The sequence below is a fragment of the Acyrthosiphon pisum genome, chromosome A3 (genome assembly GCF_005508785.2).
Source record: "Acyrthosiphon pisum isolate AL4f chromosome A3, pea_aphid_22Mar2018_4r6ur, whole genome shotgun sequence".
Classification (NCBI taxonomy): domain Eukaryota; kingdom Metazoa; phylum Arthropoda; class Insecta; order Hemiptera; family Aphididae; genus Acyrthosiphon; species Acyrthosiphon pisum.
Window position 1 is genome coordinate 39,764,215 of NC_042496.1, and position 22,871 is coordinate 39,787,085.

The 22,871-nt window shown below is 35.5% G+C and overlaps 1 protein-coding gene across 1 annotated transcript in view; it reads right to left on the bottom strand.

Moving 5' to 3' along the window:
- Nucleotides 1-22,871, bottom strand: part of LOC100164670 (zinc finger SWIM domain-containing protein 5) — a 62,642-nt gene that overhangs the window by 14,315 nt on the left and 25,456 nt on the right. The window contains exons 3-8 of the mRNA XM_001952573.5: nt 21,461-21,588; nt 15,903-16,046; nt 3,651-4,099; nt 2,540-2,691; nt 1,108-2,114; nt 315-481 (exon numbers count right to left, since the gene is read on the bottom strand). Of these exons, the coding sequence (XP_001952608.2) occupies nt 315-481; nt 1,108-2,114; nt 2,540-2,691; nt 3,651-4,099; nt 15,903-16,046; nt 21,461-21,588 (2,047 nt within the window). The remainder of the gene's footprint in view (nt 1-314; nt 482-1,107; nt 2,115-2,539; nt 2,692-3,650; nt 4,100-15,902; nt 16,047-21,460; nt 21,589-22,871) is intronic.

Genomic DNA, 22,871 nt, shown 5'->3' on the forward strand with positions numbered 1-22,871 from the left:
CAACATGCTGCTGTTAACTCTACAATTTATACTGCGCAATCAATTTTAATAAATAGTCTACATTAGTTATTAAAATGTGAACATACTGCGCCCAGCAAGCATTAATAGTTAAATTATATATCTACACGGCGACCGAGCCAAGAGTTGACGCGAAATATTTTTATATTTTATTTCTAACGAAATAATTGTAATATAGTGAACATAATTGGTTGACCGACTACTCGGCCGAATTCGGAAAATTAAAAACCGGTCACATACCTACGACCAGCAGCAGTACTGCCATGGGTCAATGTAAGAGAAACTTGAAAACTTACCTGAGCGTAAAGTCCGGGAGGCATATTGCGCTGTTGGCCGAGGCCGATGAGGGCGACTTCGACCGCAAGCGACAGGTACGTTTCGGAGCGGTCCTGCGAACCAACAACGGGTATGTGGGTGAGGCGAGGAGTGGGTCGCAGGATGCCCTCTTCAGATGCGTTGGCGTCTGTGCGAAAAAAAATCACAAATGATTAGCTACAGCTAGTACATATTATATATAATTATTTATTATAATTCACGGATAAATGCATTTGTATAGGTACATTATAGAACCAATATTTAAAGATAATACTAAATAATGCTTATTAACAATTAACAAAAAACAATATATGATAAATCAGTATACAGCAATAGATGAGTAGGTATTGTAAGTTGTAAGTCTAGTCGGAGGATTATCATATGACTTACAGGTTTTTCGGTTAACTTTAAATTATTTCATTTGATATCGGTTTTCTTTAAAAGCAGCTGAAGTTAATATATTTTACACATGTGAATGATGCAAATATTTCAAAAGTAGAATGATTATTTTCAATAAAATTGAACTCGATGGAACATATTTGGTCATTTGAAAATTATAGATCAGCCGCCACTACTATAAAATCTCTAAATTTATAAGTGTTCAGTAAAAAATGGAATGAAAAAAGACAAGTCGAGGTATCTTTTTTATATCTACAAACAAACGTAAATCACAAATTTATCTACAAACACATTGGCGAATTACTCCTGTGGAAGTCTAAAAAAATCTGCCGCACGAATACACATAATATTATACCAGGTAGGTAAGGTACGTACCAAAAAATGACGACGGCGAATGAGGCACATTTGGATCAGGAACTATAGATGCATCAGTCAGTGTGTCGAACAGACAGCCGATCGGGTCCATCGGGTGGCCGACCCATCCTTCGGTCCAGCTGTTGTGCAGCACGGCGGTCTGTTGGTTGGAGCCACCACCAACGCTGCCCCGGGAACTGCTTCCGCCGTTCCGGCTGTTCGTCCGCTCCGGGTACCGGTACCCAGAAGAGCCGCCACCGCCCATGTTTCCGCTGCCTAAGCCGCCACCACCGCCACCGGACATTGGGCCACCCGGCGTGCGCGGCGGTGGATGATTGTCGTAGTAGGTGCAATAGCTGTTGCACCTAGGTGCAGTGCACAGATTGGGACGTGGAGCGTCCGCGAACGCAGTGCACCGGTAACTGGAACAGCCCGCGCCACCACCACCGGGGTAACCGGACCGCGAGTCATTGTAACCGCACCGGGAAAGGCTGCAAGCGGACGACGAGGACGACACAGCGGCGGCGGCCGACGACGAAGACGACGACGGACCGCCACCGGACGACGAAGCGGACAGACGATCGTAACCGCCGCCACCGCCACCGACCATCGGACACGACACACAGCGGGACGAGCACGGGCGCGTTTGCGAGTAAGTGTCGTAAGAGCACGACTGCGCGGGACGGAGCTCGTAGCACCGGGTCGGCGGGTTCGAGTGTCGGGACGGACACCGCGGTGGAGGTGGTTTCTGGCTCTCCTGCCACCGACGCTGAGCATCCAATTGCTGCTGCTTCATCGTGCGCACCACGCACACGGCCAATCTGAGCGCGGCCGCGTGATGTCCGTGCGACCGGAGCGCGTCTACGCGAGACGCGCAAGTGGCCAGCGCCTCGTGCCACAGCGGCTGTCCTAGCGAGTTGAAGCTGCCCGATTGCGTGCTGTCCGGTATGTGACTACTGTATGTGTCGCTGGACAGTACGTTCTTCAGATGTATGTTATCCCAGGACATGCTCACCGCATCCAAAGCTCTGCGAAAAAACAAAACACGTCGGGTTAAGTCACAGTTGAAATATTTTATAGCATGGTTTGAATTTTAAAATGAAGAATATTTTGTATTCCTTAAGATTATTGCATTTTATACTCGAATAGATAATATTGTTTATGATTATAAAAAAAAGGGGTTATTAAACAAAATTATATTTGGAAATTACAAATTTGAGATCATTCATATAGTTTTGGTATTTTGTCAAGTGTAAGTGATGCCTGAGTAAATACTAAATACAATTTTTTTTAAGAAGAATTACAAATTAACAACACACAAATAACTAATAATATATAAATATGTAACTGATAATATATGTTCCATCCTATAAATTATATTACATATAATAGTTAAAATGTATATCTGTCATTAAAAAAGTGTGCGACCACAGTAAGTTGTCTGTTCACATACCTGTGAAATATTGTCCGGTTGATTCGCTGGCTCGTGCTCGGATAACTGCTCCTGTACCTCGGGCTGGACCTGCTAGACCGAGATGAAGGCCTATAGTTGACATTGTCCACGTCATCGTCCGAACCATTCTCGGGCGGCTGATGGTGATTTCTCTGAAACGATATAATAAATCGATAAGTGATCAACATCGAAAATATACGAATCAATGGAATGTACATTTGTAGACTATTTTGGGGTGATTAAGAACTGCATTACCCATAGAGATGTTTTCTAGCTCCCTCGGAAATTCGATAAAATCAGGAATATATTTTATTTTAGGTTTAATTAGGTAGGTATTGGTTTGTAAAGCGATTTAATATATTATAAAAAATTAACATTCAAACTTTTTCAAGTTCTGATTTTTGGTAAACACCAAAATAATTTATTGTTATTTATTCCAGAAAAATCAACAAGCTCCCTGATTTTATATAACTTCCCTGACTAAATAAAATCAATAAAATCCCTGATTTTACATGACTTCCGTGACTAAGTAATCCCTTGAACAGCGTACTTAATATAGTCATAGATATATATATATAATATATATATACTATTTAAGTATATTAGAGTAGGTTTATAGGTTTAATATAACTAGGTACCCTAATTAATGTATGTATTAATATTTAATATAAATTGTATAATATTTTGCGTTCGTGGTTATTCTAGTTTTCAACACACGCAATCAAGTTACCCTCAAATAGAATAGTATTACGATTATCATTTCATGTTTTGCCATGTCAGGCTTCAATGAAAGGCCGCACAAAAACGGGAACTTAATAACATTAATACAATTATTATGTTAAAATACGCGTATCGTTGCTGTAGTATTATACCTAGACACCGATATGCCAGTAAGTTTGAAAGTAGATACCTGCCTATATTTTTTTGTCTATTATTAGTCGATATAAGCCCATATAACTTTATTGTTTATTTTGGTAACGATATCTTCTGTGAGACTTTAATTTGCAAACTTTAGAGGTGTGGGGCGGGGCACTAGGGAGGACTCTTTCCCCCACCGTAGACGTGCACCCACCGGACCATTGTAATATTGCTGTACTACAGGTATACTCACATCGTTGAAGGCGGGCGGCAGTGCTAGCATATCGGGGTCCTCGGGCGGGCATATGTCGACGTGCGTCCACTTATCCAGCAGCGTCTTCCATTGGCCCTTGTCGATGGCCGTGCAGTGCGGGTTGAGCACGATGCACACCCACAGGGCACCTAGCTGGTCCCACAGCTGTCGGCACTTGTCCGTGATCGGCGTACCCTGGGACTTCCACAGTGCCAGCCGTGGGTCGCACAGGAACTGTTCGGTGATGAGCGTCAACATCCGGGCGCCGTTTGAGTCCTGAGCCCGGAGCATCTCGCGCACCTTGGCGAAAAGCGAGTTGAGCTGCTTGTTGGCATTGTAATAGCTACCGTGCGTCAGATATGATCGGACCTGTTCGCACACCTGTTCCTCGTCCAAGTGCCAAGTGTGCTCGTCGTCCGCGCTCGGACCTGCCGTCGGGTCGGGCGCTCCTGCGGAAAACATAATCGGTTAAAATACATTCGATATAAATCGATATGACAGGTATCGTACGATCGTGAACAGTGATCTATTCACGATCGTATAACAGAATGAAAAATATATTGTATAATCTGCATCACCGGACGAAAACGCGTACGCCATAATATTACGCGTGCGTGCTCCGTCAAAAAATTAATACATTATTCGCAGCACGCGATTTTTTATAATAATATTTTCTTCATCATCGTCGTACGTCGACGTCGTGTTATTATTATTATCATCATCGTTGTTATTAAATATTATGCTATTTCCGATTACCCGATGCGAGAGCGCAACAATCGCTAGCCTGCCATCACCATTGCGCACATGATTATGTATATGTATAATAATAATAATAACAATATTATGACCTCCCACCGAATGCCACGACCAGCTACGTGTTGTTTATTATCATTATTCACGACAACAGCAGTATGCCGGCACGCGCGTAGTATTCAGGTATATCACCTGAAATTAACAGTTCTATACCACGCAGTGTCGTGCACGGTCGAGAACCGCTCGAAAGTTGATGTATAATGTATATATTTGATGGTACAGGATGGTTATCTTGGCGCGATACGACGATTGGTAGTTTGATACACATACAACAGAGGTAACTAATATTAGGTATAATATCGTAGGTATAATAATATTATATTGTGATAAATAGTATAACATAGGTAATAAAATGTTCGGGAGAAAAAAAATAAAGAAATAGAAACTCGTTTATTGTACTATATATTATAATATTATTATTTGATCGTTTTCACTAAGAATGAAAAAATACCGATCAAATTTTATGCGTATAGGCACTAGGACTGAAAAAAACGTATTACTTGTCTTCGCAGGTTTGTCGAAAACATACAACGCCAAGGAAACGGTTTTCTATTGAGATCATATAACGCACATATTATTGTTGACAGTGAAGGGAAGGCGTTTCAATACCACGGCGGAATGATGTATATACCTAATACGCGTGCGTGTATAGTCGTCGATATCAGTTATACGGTTGTGAAAGAAATTCAGAAACATAATTAGCGGCTCGAACTGAAAATACAACGCATGATAATAAATATTACCTGCCTATATATTATAATAAAAGAAATAAATCGAGTCGGAGGAGGAAAAGTAATCAAAAAAAGTAACGTTGACTGCAGCGGGGAGCGAATGATAAAAAAAACCTTCGTATCGTCAATAAATACTGAAAAAAAAATACATATATATACATATACGTATTTTTATACGGAAGAATAACGTCGGAAAATTCCACCCCAATTACACGCGGAAAGAGTAGTATGGCGGTCGTTTTGTCGGCTTCCCGAATTGATATATAATAGCCCCCGAGGGCTGAGGCCTTTGGGCATATAATTAAATCTATTAAAAACGAAAAAAAAACAGAATGAGTTTGGCTTCTATATTGTACGTGAAATACACATAATTTTACAATTTATATTTATAGAGAGTACTGAGCTGCAGTGTTATATATTACGTGTGCCTATTGCCTAATATCAATTGTGCCTATTTTAAAAGCGGTACGCGCCGCATAAATACCATCCACAAAATGGTTGGCTCGTCGCGGTCGGAGCGCATAATAAATTATATATTTTATAATACTGCCGTGATATGATGATCTCGGTGTACAACCCCGAAACCGTTGTGTACAATAAAATACTACCACGCCTAACCGAAGATACCATCATCATCTTCGTCGTCTTCGTCAACCATCAAATCACAACACAACGCTGAGGCGACAATGAGACGTTAGACGGAGACAACAATAATCGTGTTTGTCAATTTCCGAGTAAAAGAAAACGTAAATTCGTTACACAACGCGAGCGCGTCCTGTCGGGGAACCGTAACAACATAAATAACGATACTACAATAATATACAGCTCCAGATTCTCCGCTACGACGGTTACTACAAGTGCACAACGACACCAGCCTCACTTTCCTTTCATTCCATCGTTTTCGGCAGAGTGGACATTGTAAGCACTGAGCAGGTTAGGCTCTAATCTAGCGCGCGGTATTGCCAGGATATTTGGACGCGGGTAGACGATGGATGAGGTTTCCTTCCGACGACCCCGCGGGCCATGACGACAGAACAGTACTATAAAACTGGTAAAACCGACGTCAAATAGCAAAAAAAACATTTTCAACGTTTCCGTGAGGTATGCAAGCCACGTATAGAAGGCGGAATTACGGAATTACACATTCTCCGAGTTTTCGATTTTACGGAAACCAATAGTCGCTTCCACTCGGTTATAATATAAAGGACCTTCGACAACGAGTGGAGAAACAGTATCGTACTAAAACATCTCCGTCCTTGGCCAGCGTTTACCCGATGGAAATCCACGTAAAAACGGTCACACCAAATGGCTGCGGAGAAGACGACGCGCGTGAGCCGACAAGCCGTGTTTTGGTTTTCCGCACCGTCCGGAGAGACGGCGACGCGAAAACAGTGTAAATTCGCGATTCGCTGTTAATGAATCGTTAGTGAAACGTTTTCTAGGCCCCGTCGTTGAGATTTCGTGAACACGTTTTCTCTGTAGCTCGCGCACGCACGCGCACCGGAGTGGTGATAAATCAAATTTACCGAAAATTAGGCACAACCCTCTTTTCGTAATGATTTACAGACGGCGGCGGCGTTCTGTAATCGATTTTGAGTGAAACGATCCCACGGTACGCGAGCCCGCACACACACACTTACACACCCCACGTACGCTCAGACAAAGACAAAGTGTGTCCGTTTGGTTGCCTATACGCGAGTGGCGGCGGTGGCGTCGTTGTTCGCTGCAAGACGGGTGAAGGACGACAAAAAAAATATATTATTATATTAATTGGTAAACCACTGACACTCGACGGGACGACAACCGGTTTTCGGATTTTTTTTCTCTACCACTTGTCTCCTCACCCCCACCATCCCCCCCTTATTCTCGCCGCCCCGTGAAACCGTACTCTACGACGACGACCATTGACGACTTCGGTGGGGGGGGGACGCGTAAATCCGATATTTCCTATATTATCATTACATAATATTATGTATCGTAATAAAGTAATAACGTTACTATACTCGCGCTGTATACAAGACGTATTCAACACACACATCGCCAGAAACGGAAGAAGCTGCCTATACAATAATTCGTGTATGTGTGTACAAATTACCAGACAAACCAGGTCGCTGCCGCTTTTAAAAGAAAACAATTACTTGGAAACCTACCTTCCTACAATACATATTAAATTATTTAAACTCCTCGAAATCCAAAATTAGTATTATTGATTCGTGTTCCCCCCAAAAAAAAAACGTTAAACTCCAGAAACCACCAATACCGTTGCCGGACTGGTTAATGTATTAATCGATGAGGTTTCATTACTCCTACGCTAAATTGAACGCGTAGAAACCAACAGCGAGCAGCTTCTATGTACTGTATGCGCATAATGTAACGCGTGTGCGGTATTATTGCTGCACAGCCAAACGTGAAAGTCGATTTTTCTAAGGTCTCATTTCCACGGTAAAATATAATATTTGATTCTGTCTAAACAAATAACTCGTTTGCTCGGCATTATAATTAGTTTACCCGGTGGGACCAGAAATCCGAATATAATATACGATCGCCGAACACGACACGACATAATATTATAATATCGTTATTTTTTTCTCCGAAATAAAATTAAAATTGTGAATATGCCGTTATGGGGGAAACGGCCACTTAGAAATCTTCATCTCGGCGACGGAAATACGCGACAAACAAGAAGTGACGCAGCATAAAATATTCGATAATCGTTCGATTAGACGACGACATGGATAATAATATTATACTATTAGGAACGGGTTGGCCAATATAATATTATACGAGTTGGATTAGAACGACGGTATTAAATATTATATTATAAACGCATACAACAGTGCCGGGCCGGCCGTGCCAAGATATTAATATACGTGGAAAACAATGGAAACAACACCGGAAATTACAGTTAGTGCAATTGCTTGTAGCGTGTGCGTGCGTATATTATTATAATATACGCGTTGTTACGTGGGTCCGGCCTAGCCCTCGTTCGCTGCAGCAGTAGCCCAGCACCACCTCTCGGTGAGACATTTTATATTATATTAATAACAACAATATATTGTACACTAAACGCCGCCGTTCGATTTATATATAATGTAACGCACGTTGTGTTATTATTATTATTATTATTATCATCAATATTACACCGGTCGCCACTGCTTATGAGGCGGCGGCGGCGGCGGCAGCAGCTGTTGGCCTGGAACGCGCGTCGGTGGAAATGGCGTCGACGAAATAATGATAGAAAAAAACCGAATCACTTTTTTCCTCTCCAACGCCCCCCCTCCCCCCAGACCCCTTCCGGGCTTTCCTCACCACCAACGGTCCGGATACTTATACACTAATCAACTAGAAAGTGTAACAAATTATGCGTACCCATATATATATGTATTATATAGACACTAACACAATTTTATATACATTATATTATAGTATATAGGTACTAACCGACCGACGGGCGGCGGCGGAGAAAAATTTACTTTTTTCATACGTTTTTATTGTTACACGAAAACCGTGGATTCCACTTATGTACGTGTACATAATACTACTATATAATATTATATTACCACTGTTCTGTTGTTAGGTATACCTACCTACATACCACTCGGTCCGTAGCAGTACTTTACTGCAGGTACACTACACACACATAATATATATAACGACTGATTGATGAAATATAATATATAATATCGTTTATTTATTTATTTTTATGCGAGTGCATCTTTATTTTTATGCAGTGAAGTGTTAGATGACGTGATCAAATAGTTATGGGTAGATGTTAAAATTAATAAAAAAAAAAAGATTTCCCACTTAGTGGGTAAACGCGAAGATAATGTCTGGTCTTTTTTTTTCTAGAAATTTGGCAACAAACTATAATAATACTATACACCAACCAGGTCCAACCAACTATATTACAGACACAGTTCACTTTTTTTCTATATTTGAAAAAAAAAAAAAAGGTCAGTGACGAAGGAAAGCTATTGGTCGACAAATTCGTTACACAGATATCGAATTATTGAACAATAGTCGTTGAAGTTTATTATATAATAATTGTTTTATTAATACAACGAAGTACTTTTTATACAAATTATTCAATTATTTTATAATAATTAATGATATAGCTCTTGAAATTAATCATAAAAAGTACATCGAATTTACAAGCTGTAGAAAACATTTCAAAGACTAAAATATATGATTGGATTAATTACCGTTCTAAGTTTAGTTAATTTGTACGTTTTTAAATCTTATTAGTCTACATAGCGTATAGTTTACGTAAAAAAACATAAATAGAACACAACTCTTCATTTAATTTCCATAAGACTTGCAATTAAATTTGGTCGAATCTTAAATCTTATTTTCATCTAAATTCATTTCCATAGCATTTTAATTAAAAATTTTAAACAGTGTTATAAACTATGTATGTATTTGTGTATACCTTCCTATATTTTTTTTTATTACACGGATATTTGAAAAGAGAATTGTTTGTATTAAATAAGGTAAAACATATAATTAAAAAAGTTATATAGATGCGGATACTTTATTTTTAAATTGCGAAACTTTTTTTCATATAAACGTATTACAAAATTGAATTCTAATTAAAAACTGATCAGCTACAAGTTTTATCATGCCAGATCTACTTTTAAATTGAGCTGAATTAATTTTTAGCCAAGTCCACATATTATAAATGAATGTGATGCCATTTTTTTTTCTCGTGGCACATTAATTATACTCGTACCATTTATTGATACATAAGGCGCGTTCAGAAAGTGTATAATTACTAATAGGTATAATACGGTCCACACAAAAACTTCTAATTTTAATTCGTCGTTATTACGATATAATAATTCAATTTACGTGTTATAAAAATTGTCTAATAATCCACAAAATATATACCTATGAACTATGAATACAGCCCGTTTTGATTGCGATAACTATATCAGAATCAATATTATAACGATATTACAACATGTTCAGTGTTGATAATAATTTCAAACAAATACTTTACTTTACTTACATATTATATGCGAAGGGAATTCTGTCTCAAAAAATAGGGTCTCGTCTTTTCCAAAAACACATAAGCCACTTTTATACTACACATATATGACGGACCTATATATACTTCGGCCGGACGGATAATGTTTGGATAACTAATGGGTGCTTTCTAAAAGGACTTGAATCCTGACAAAATCGAGTTAATAGTAGAAATGGAGATGGCGGAGACGGCCAGTGCGAATAAATACATTATAGTCACGGGGGTTTGTTTGTTGTTGTATATATGCCGCCTTCGCGTCCGAAATGCGCCGAAGCAACAGTAAAAATGGAGGGGCGTTATTATTTCAAAAAAACGTTTCATATATACATACACGATGATGACAGTTATATATGGTTACGATGGTACACGGTACATATATGTGTGCAAGGCCGCACCTTGGGGGGGGGGGGGGGTTAAGGGGATCAACCCCCTTCCAAAATTTTCTAGGATTACGTAAAGCTAGAAATTTGACATTTGTTTTTATTTTTCAAAAATATTTCATAACCCCGTCTAGCCCCAAAAATTTTCGCCGAATATAGTCTTATATATTGTGTTTATGGTGGAAGACATGTTGAAAATGTGTGTGATCCTCCGCTTCGAAAATTAAGTCATCTGTGTAACATCAAGAAAGATATTTTCAAGACATTTTTGTTAATAGCCATCTGTAATATACAGTGCATGCATTGTGATAATGTGATAATATGGCACTGAAAATGTTTAATTTTTTTTTTTTAGCTTAGATTTTTGTATTGTTTTTATTTTTAACATCATTGATTCTCTTATGTACAAACAAATAAAGTGTTTAACGCTATGTAGTGCTGCGGGTCACTAGCTTTTTTTAGATCTGCAGCATATATTCGGAAGTTTGATGTTTTGTCATTTCGAAATGTAGGTACCAGCGCTATTAATTCATTTTAAAAATAATAATAAATAAATCGTTTGTCCTCCAACACGACGTAATTTCTACTGACGAACCTATTATAGTAATATTATGCCATTAATAGCGTGTATACAATACACATATATATAACGTAGTACCTAATACATTATACGTGATTATATTATCCTGTGAGCAATTTGAGATTATTCGTGCAATATTACATTATATTATTATATATTGTACTTTAGAGGTCAGGACTATATTATAACACGATATAGGTAGTTACATGCGAATATTATAATATACAGTATGCGTATAAGGTGGTTAGGTATAAAGTAGGTTAAACACGGAGATGGCTCGCATTCGATCTATATTAAATAACAAAATTTGATACAAACACAACAAATTATTACTATAGTTGGTACATAGTATCCGTATTATTCTACAATTAATATAATATGTAAGTACTGTTTATTTGACACGAACTTTATAGGTCCGATAACCCAATGGCCGATATTGATTGAAACAATTCAAAATTAATAACAAAAATTAAAAACATTTTTTTCTTTATAGAATACAATATTGTATAGGAACGTGTATACAACATAATACTAAGTATTAACCGAGATAAAAAAAAATAATTTATGTAGGTTATGTCATTATATGTTTAAGTACCATATATTGAGATAATACAGCGGATGCCAGCATTACTCAATTTAATGGCATATTTTCGTTTCTATTAATATAATACTTGTACAGTACCTACAATATATACTGTTAATTACCAAGTAAAAAATCAACATTATAATCTTGGGTCTTAGAGTGAAAAAATAAGTAAAAACGGTATAATTATATTAACATTATGTATTAGATTATTACATAGTAGCGTGCGTCTGGTAGATAAAAGAAATAACAAATAATAATATATGGTTTTCGTTTGAGACATCTGGATCGAAGGCGCAGCCGAGGGACAACGCGTGCACTGTAGCAGTAATAATGGGCCACTTTTCGGAATTTTGTTCATTTATCAAATTTTAAACCACCCGTCCAATGTCTACTCGATACACGACCAAAAATATTTTTTCTTTACATTTGCCCTGCAAAACGTTTAGGACACGCACTGCGGGTGGCATGAGAAGTCCAATTTGTAATATAGTCAAGAATATTTGTCCATTATTCGTACATATACAGGAACATCAAAATACTATAGATTTACCCCTTGCGGTGCGACGGTTGTTTGATAATTCAAAATAAAAAAAAATCTTCAAACATGCTATTTCTATGTATAGAATTACCTCAAACATTTGAGCGATACGGAAATGTATTACACGTCACGGTGAAAATACAGAACAACTTTGATTTATAGTTTATGGTTTCTTTATAATAATAATAACCGAGTTATTGAAAACGACAAATTCTTGTTCGGTAGGTACCGAAGTTAGTGGCAACTGGCAAGTTACAACCATATTGCATTATTGAATAGTCGGCCCGGAAATAGACTTATTAGTTATTAATTATTATTATATAGACAATTCCGATGACTGCAATGGTTGGCGTACTAAACACAATCGTACTTGCTGCTCAAGTAAATTATAGAAACCGCCGATTTTAATCATTAAATTGGCCGGAAGTTTAAAATTAATGTTTGGAGAATAAAAATAAATAAATTGTGCTCGCCGCTGAATGTAATCATAAATTGATGTATAATTGTAGATAGACCCCATTATTTATTTATACATGCGAATACAATAATATGGTTGGCGGCCAATAAAACGTAGTTTTATAATACATTGGTATTATGGTCTTTGTTTCCGTTTGGAGTAATTTTTTGCTCTTTAAAAACTAGGTTTGACAGCCTTTCTGCTAGGAAGGTACTGTTGATGTTATTTCATGTTAATAAAAAGATGGACCCAAAGATTTATTGCGTAGCTGAACCGAGGATCACATATTATTGTACAACAATACCTAATATAAAACTGGTGGAATTGAAGGCGCGGAATACTATTCCAGTCGTTTTTTCGGATTGTAATTTAAATCGTGTGCGTTAACTTCTAAAATATAATATAATATAAAGCACTTGGTTATCGAATCATACAATTATAACTCAAATTGAAAGAAAAAAAATAGAGCCGTAAATAATAGTAGCCCTATAATACAATGTACTATTATTTTATTACATAAGGCATGAACAGCCGCGATTTTCCGTAAAACCATCAATGCTGTAGGAAAATTGGAAAGCACTGCGACGCTTATGTTTTGTAGGTAGATCTATATAGAACTATAGACATATTATAGAACAACTAGATAGCAGACTATCTGTTATTGAAGCTGCATCCGCCATATAATATGCCTAAACGGCTGTGTTTACACTATTCTAATACGATAACATTATCCTGATTCAATTATTCAAAGACGTTATCAATTGACATTATCATATAAAATGTAAACATCGCCGTTTAGGCAAATTACGGTTATAACCTCAAAACGTATTGCATGGCTGTAGTTGTATAGTTACTACCATGAAGACTAGCAGACCATAAGGAGATCAAACTGTGGGGGGGGGGGGGGGGTGCAGTCGTTTCGCTGGCATCTTCAATCGTTATCCCTTATAACTCCCGAAGGGTTGCAGCACAAACGATGAAATTCGAGCACAATACAGAACTAACGTAGCACAATCGAAAGCACTTGGTTTGAATCCAAAATTAGGAAGTGTGGGTGCCAGGGAAATGCACCTCACATGAAAAAACGTACCGAAATGAGTCACACGATTAAACGGCAACAGGCTGTGCTGCGTACGCTAGGGTTACTATTTTAACCCCTGTAGTATAGGAAATATTCATCTTTTCTGCGGTTTTTGAAAAATATATGCATTAATTTGAACCATGACCCTCTTTAGATTTTATTGCTTGTACGATTACGCATTTATACATGTACATATGTGCTAATTTCATAAATATTATTTTTATTTGTATGTAAATAATTAAATTATACAGTCCGTTTACACTATATCTAGTCATTTTATACCTATAATATAACTTTGTTCACAACAAGTCTGAGCCCGATACAATTCGATATACCACACATACGTGTATTCTTGAACGATCGTTTTATACCGATATACGTATCGTTACACTCAAATTTGTTTCTTAAAAATAAAATGTTTATGAAATATACACTTATGCACATCAGCACATGTTTAAATGCGTAATCTAATTTATATAAAACTATTAAACTTTTATATTAGTTTCGTGTAATACACAAACCACGGTCAATGACCTTTGAAGTCAAGGCATTGTATGTAAAATTGCAAAAAAATGCGTAATCGTATTAGTTATAAAATCTAAAAATGGTCATTGTTCAAAATATTGCATATATTTTCCGAAAAACGCAAAAACATGAATAATCCCTGTACTACGCGGGTTAAAGTATCAACTCTAGCGTACGCAGCGCAGCCTGTGGCCGTTTAATCAAGCGACTCTCTTCGAAACGTTATCAAAAGCGGAATTTGGTCTCCTTATTCTAGTCTTCACGGTTACTACTGTAGATAATCTAATTGTCCTATAATATGTCTGTGTATAGAAAACAATATTTTTGCTCGCATCGTCATGTCGACTTACACCATTGAAAACATAATTTATTAAATATTCGTAAGGCTTAGAAATTTAAAAATGAAAACTATAGTATTAAAATCTAAATTCTTAGGATATTAAGTCAGGTGTATAATAATATTAGCCTGTTATAGGTTTATTATCATTTATCACATTCCAACGCTGATGTCACATTAGTCTTAATTAGGAATCTCAACGTTTATGGCACATTGCTCGTAAAAAAACAACCCAACTATAATCGGGTACCTACTATAGGTACATGGTGTACCTTACACCCGTATATAAGTAAATTATGAATTCGTCGGATACACAATAAACCGGTGCCGAGAGAGTAGGGAATGATGAGATGATAACGACTGCGTCGTGTGTACAGCATATTATATATTTTTACAACGTCAAAAACCGTTAATATCACATATATATATATTTAATCTTTAATTTGTTCTCCAAAAAGAAAGATGAAAAAACGTCCGTGTCCCACCCCCGTATGTTTCGGAGGCAATGACTGCAGCAGCAGCAACAACACACAAACAACATATAACGACGACGTGCGTGGAATAAAAAATCGTCAGTAGATGCGAAGGACATGAAAATAATATGATAGTGTGCACCGGCGGTCCACAGATAGATAGATATAGTTAGATCCCGACGATCATCGCACCGCAGAACAACAATAATAATAATCGAAAAAAGAGGACCATTGTTACTGTTTTTTTTTCCTGTTTGTTTAAATACATTATTCACGGCTGACAGGTGGTGTCAAACTAAATGGAACTCCCCTTTTGTGCGCTCTGCACAGTCGCCGGGCACAACTCTCGGGCGCAGGCCATTAAAGTTCTTTTTTCGACTACACACACACACACACTTCGGTCGTCTATTCTACATTTTAACACAGAGACACACACACGGGCGCGCTTGTAATACGAACGTAGGTACAAATAATATTCCGTGTGGTGTGTTGTACACTCCCTCAGCAGTGTTATAAATGCGTATAGAATATAATAATGTACCTACGAATAATACAAGCGGCAGATAGAGGACTATGTACGCGGTCCAGACCGGTCGGTACAAATGTGCAGCGCGCTCGCCGGCTGGATATTATATATTATCATGGTGTTATTAAAAATAAATAAATACATTTTAAATAAAACGAGTGTAACATAATATTATCGTGCGTAAACAACAACGACTCACCTGCAATCTGATTGATCTCCGAACGTTGCTGCAGGATCTCGTCGGCCAGTTTCTGGGCCGTGGGCAACACCTCCGTGTGGTGTTCGGATATGAGGTACTGCACGAACTTCTGCAACTGTTGTCGGTCCATTTGCAACAGGGTTTCTGGAAAACGATCAAAACAACGGTGGTGTTACTATAATATTCCCAGTACCCATGATGGGCTATAAAATGACAAACTTAACTACTTATATTTGGTTTCACGGAATTGTGTCATTCCGATAAAATAATAAATTATCAGATATTATAATATGCATAACGTCGACAGCGACAAAACAATTATTATAATATATTTGAAATGCAGGCAAACTTGCTTGCGTATTGTATATTTAATTTGAAATACAAAGCAGTTGGTTTTAAAAGTTGAAATGTCATTAAATTTGTTCCAAACTAAATATTTACAGTGACTATATGTTTTAAGACTTCTCTGTGCTTTCCGTCTAGTTACGATTTACGAAATAGATTCATAATTGGGCGTGGTAGATTCACTCCAATTTATTCAACTATTATATTATTTTATTGAATTAAAAATTATATAAGCTTGATGCTTGGTAGATTAACTCATAATCATAAGTAAGGCGATTCAAAGTAACCCTAATACGTAGAACAGTTATATCCTATTTGCACAATATGCGACAATGCATTGAAGTGAAGGAAACTTTTCTTGGAAAATGGTTACCTAAACTTAATGATGTTGTGGCCAAAAGACATTTTTCCAAGTATCTACTGTCCTAATATATAACGACATAATGTCTTTCAGAATCAATACCATTTTTTTTTCTATTTTAAGTATGACGTGATGTGCTACGCAGGTAAGTTCAAGCCCAGCAGACGGGAAAAAAAGGTTGACACGACCCTTCTTTTAGGTCATATATATTTGTAATAAAATATAGTATCCAATTTTTATTTTTATAAATAATAAATAAATAAAGAACTATAAAATATTGAGTAGTTATAATAATAATAAACAGTTCCAATGTATCATTAAAAATCATTTAGCATTTCCAAGAATCTAAATAAGGTCGATTCATAATACATTAACAACCTAAACAAATTGGTTGAACCGATTTTTAATTTAGTTTTTTTTTTTACTGTTCGAGTACTATTTTTATAAATGTATGCTTCGTTGTTTTTTTAATTTATTGAATTTCTGTGTAAAATCACACAGTAACTTTTTTTAATTTTTTAATTATTCCATGTAACTAGATGCAATTACGAAATTATATCAATCGAAAATATTACACAATTAATCCGAGCCGTGTTATACATTACTCCGTTGTTTTGGCTTAAAAATGAAATTGGTTTGAGTTTAAAATGTACCTTTTTATAATTACCCATATTTTCTAGGCCGTTTTTTAATCGCCCGAAATACCTATACTCTCAGTATACTACACAATTAGCATCATCCATATCCAGTTTTGGACCATATAATAGAAGAATTAAGTTCCGGAAAACCAACAAATATTGAAGTTAACAATTTAAGGCAAATCCGAGGTTTCTACTACATTAGGGCATAATATTGAATTTAAATATTAAACCAAAATATGAACTTGTTTGTGTGTGGTTTTTACAAAATTACCAAATTAATAACAAAAAATTAGTGGACTGAATCACAAAATAATAGTAAAATGCGTTAATAATAAGTCAATACTCGTTTTCATCCACAAATTTGCTGTATTTGAAAAAAATTATTTTTATGAACAATAACAGGAATATTATGATGTTTAAATAACAAACAAAGCAAACAAATGAATGAATTACAGTATATTATAACATACTATTAACAACATACCTAACTTTTTTATCATATTAAATAATAAAATTAATTATTATATAACGTAATGTTTTAAAAATATTAAAATAAATTATAACGATTTTTGAAACTATTAAATTATATTTCTATATTAATTATACAAATTGTATGATGATTGTCCAAATGTGAGATTAGTAAATTGTATGTAAATATCAACTAGTATTGAAAATACCATTACAGATAATATGTAACCCAGTTGAATAAACTGTATAATATTATCTTAATAATATGTAAAAATGAACAGAGTTTTAAGTAGGTAATCGGTATAATATTATGTTATATAACTACTAAACTATACAAAATAGGAAACTCCCGACTATTTTATACTTAACGTTAGTATAAATACACTTACATAATATTTTTTTTCACCCTATTTTAAAGCCGTTTTTATTATATTACCTATTAAGGGGATCGGAAGGACAGTTTTTAAGGGGTTCGAAACAGGCTATTTTCATATTGCATGAATGGGGGTGAGATTAGAAAAAGTGAACTGACCGATCTCAAGTAAACATAATAACGAATCCAAATCAGTTTAAAAAACTAGTATCGCATTATTAGGTCGATCAGTATGATAGAAGAAAGATTGGTATGTTTTGGCTACAATAACTGTCCCCCACCGATCCCCTTCAGAAAACTATTAATTTACAACTACATTGGTGGCTATTATAAAATGTTTTATAAGTTTTTAAAACATTAAAATGTAACTAAATATTATATAAATTTAATGGTGTTTAAAAGAATTATTTAAAAAACATTTTCCTGGCTTCCTGCACATATTGAGGGTCATCATATGATTATATTAAATTAAATAAGTGTAGATACATAAGAGCCAAAAGGTGATAAAAATAATATATTACTTATTATGTGATTGTCGACTGTTGTAATCATGCCGAGACCTTCTTTTTGTAAATCTAACTTTCAACTTCGCAGTTACACGTGCCCCTCACACGAACTTCAGTATAATATAGTGTATTTATATTTATATATTATGATGGCTAAGAGACAACTAAAACAGCGGCTACTTTATTATTTTCATTTGTGCGCTTTTCACGTTTTTTGGCGACAACAGGTATTTTGCCTGATTATATTTATACTTACAAAAATATCTATAAATAATAATAGGGGGAAAAAATGTAAGATTGTTTTTATTCTATTTTTTAAAACGTCGGTTCCCATTCGAAAAGGATATTGGATTCGCCAGTTTCGTTTTGGTCCCGTGACCAATCTATTTTGTTATCGGAAAAGAATGGGGAAAAACATTGAGGTTAAAGCCAATGTACCATTGACATCTCCGAGAAAAATATATTGTCAAAAAAAAAAATTCATAGATAGCGTTTTTACGGGCGTTACGCCATGTGTCCGGGTGTGTATCATAAGTTTTACGCAACCCGTCGCCGCACTGCCACGCCACGCCGCCACGAATGAGCACCGAACTGAAACGTCTTAAAAACGGAATTTTAAAGGCTTGTTTTGATGCGGTTACTTTTTTTCTATCTGATAATTTATTTATTTTTTTATAACGATCGGTAAAAATGTAAAATTCAATTACGCAACATCTATTTCATAAGTGTTTTGATTGTTGTTTTTTTTCTGCAGTTTATTTTATTATCCTCCGGCAGCGTTTCGAAATGAAAAATCTAATAATTTTTCTCACTCTGTGACTTACGATGTGTGCGGCAAGAGGGGATAGGGTGGTTGAGAACGTTTTTCAGTCGAATAAACAAGTCTCCGGGTGTCAAAAAGAAAACGTTCTATGTATAATGTATATAAGTACGTAGGTATATAATATACTAAGTATATAACGTATATGCGTGCGTGGGTGCGTTTACGTATATAATACATAAAAGGAATCAATTGACTGGTGAAAATGTGAAATAATCAATATAAATACGCGTCAAATAACAAAAAAAAAAAAGATTCAATCACGTATAATATTCTGTAAGAGCGCGGTGGTAAACGAAAAAAATACACTTCAAATTTCCCACAAAAATCTCCTTTAATATATCTGCGAAGACAACTAATAAAGTATTTATTAAATACACGCATTTTTATGGTGAAATTAATTTTCATATGTACGTTTTATATTATATTTGTGTTTACAAAGTTGTTGTCCTAAAAAAAAAGAACCTAGTCCGGTTCGGTCACAACTTGTTTAGCTCTATATTCTATAAATCTCGATACCTTAATCAGTCCTATTTACGTGGGTAGATATAATATTATAGTTATAGCCGTATAGGTAGGTATATTGTCAACTACGGAAGTCGATATTACATCCGCAGGTATTTAAATTAGCATTTTTATATGAAAAACTATTACTCTCCGTACCCAGGAATACCAACGTGCACAACTCCCGTCGTATTTATAAACATATCATGTTCAAATAGAACATTGAAAATAACTTTTTCAACAGATTTTTTCAAATGAAATACCTTCCCTTCGATATAATAAATATAGCAATATATATATATTAGTATTTTTAATTTAATTTTGAAAAAAAATAATAAAACTGTCTAAATAGGTTTTAATGTCATCGCGTAAGAGGGTATGACACCAACATTTACATATTGTATGGATATTGGAGGGGTATACAAACATTTCTATATTCTATTTAATATAATATATACCGAATCATATGAATATTATTTTTATATGTTCGGAATAAAATAAAATATGCGATCCACGCCCGGGAAAATCGGACTTTCCGGTGAAAAGCCGTTATGGGGGCAACAGTTATACATTTCTATGAAGTTGCCTGACTTTAAATTAAAAACCAAAAACCCACCACAGAGTATAAGTAATAAGTATAATGAAGTATATAAGAGAATTATAGTATATTATATTATATACAATATGTTTATTAAATCTTAACCTACTCAATGCATGCCTCCCACGAGTACAAGTTATGTCGATTATCATCCTATAGTGTGCTTTGCATTGTAATATTATATATAAATACTTTTGTTTGATATATTTTTTTAACTACATATATTTATATATTATATATATTTATTATGTTTCCTTATACTATGGTACCGTTTAAAACATGGGACTTTTTAAGTCTCGTTCGAATGAACATTTATACGAATAGGATCATGGGTTTGGTTTGACTCATTTAAACTCATGGTTCTCGGTGAATTGATTCTTAGACGGTTTCGTTTAATTTTCTAACCAGAAGACATCGATTTCCCGTCCAACAATAGCCGTACCTACCTACCTACCAGTCTACCTAACAACCGCTGGTTCGCGTATTGTTCGTATTTATAATTATTGCAAACCGACAATTTTGATATTGTCTCTGAAGACTTTCACATTTCGCGTGTGAACACCACATTATAAGATAAATATTATATTATCATTATAATAATATAATATTATTAAATCATTATATTGTTGTTGTTTTTGTCGTTCAGAAAATCGAACGTGTCCGCAATTTTATTTATAGCATAATTTAATATATTCCTTCTCGGCGTCACAAGTATAACGTGTATTATAACATATAATTATTGTCGCACACATTACGGGATATTCATGTAGTAATGTAACATACAAATTCACATACACGCGTTGCGAGAATAACACGACTCACGAGCTTCCGCGTGGCAAAACAATAATAATATTATCATATCATTGTTATATTATATAATAAAATATTATAAAATTTATGATGAAGTCGTCGTCGAACGTAATGCATAAATATATTGTTTACCTGATATAGGGACCCTGAGCCTGACACTGTCCGCGTTCCGTATCCTGTACAAGGACAAGGCCACAACGTGGGGGCACCAGAATATGTCTTTCGTGTCGCAGCTGCATGTCACCGACGTTATCTTGCACCTGTACATGAACAGAGAAGGAAAAAAAATATCCATTAAATCAAATCAAACAAAGAAACGTTGTTAAATTCGCAATCGAAATTGTCGCGTAACAGAAAAAGAATAACACTGTCCACAATACCTGTATATATACCGCTCGGAGGAGTAAAAAGGATGATTGTACGAGATTTACTCTCACTTTTATAATAGAGGAATTCGTCAGAGTGAGATGATGATAATAATTATTATTAAAAAATTATTTTAAAGTTTTTTAGCACTCAATAGTTGGCTTGTTGAAGTGTTAAAAATTATTTTTCCTCGATTGACTTCGGGTAAAATAGTTGTACCTTGAAAATACAATGTTCCGAACACATGCAAAACGCGTATTTATTTATGTGTATATATTATGTATAATAATATATTATACGCATTTAACAAACGACACACGGTGAAAATACAAAATGGTAAATCAACGTAATACGTATAATACGAGCGAATTACCTATAACATGCGCGCGCATTGCCGCACTGCGCACGCTTATTTTAAATTGAGTTTGAGTTCGAAACGATTGCGCTACGCGAAAATAATTAAATAAACAACTGCATGACGATGTCGATCAAAAAGATGCGTTTTAAACACAATTGCACGGACGGATGCGGTGATCTACTACCAAACCCCACCTAGGGTAGGGTTTTGTCAGGTAGGTTTATATACTATCATGTAATATTTAAGTATCATCAACGAGAAAGAAAAAAATCTATTTAGACGCAAATAACAAAACGAAGGGCCATAGCGTCGAGCGTTTGAAAAAATAATAAACGTGCCGAGGACGACGTAGGTAATTTTTTTTTGCAATCATTCGGACCCTGCAGTGTCATAATAATATCATATAATAATATATATAGAGCTGTATTAAATGACGTTAATATTATATAATACGAACACGAGAGTAACATGTACGTGACATTACACGGATGTACACAATATATTGTACGCGAGCGCGCGCGCGTCGTTCCCCTTATCCTTTTTGTTTTCATAATCATGAAACGGATACATTTCTGAGCGGCAAACCTATCTTAGTACCTATATAATAATATAATAATATATTATAATTTATAGTTTAAAAGTAGGCGTAGACAATAAAAATAAAAATAAAAATTCGGACGACACAGCGAGTACTTATACACATAATATTATTATACAGGATATATTTTTAACCACAACCGACGTATATGTTATATATACGATGACGTTATAATATGATAAATACTAAATGGTATAATATAATCTTACATGATATACCTA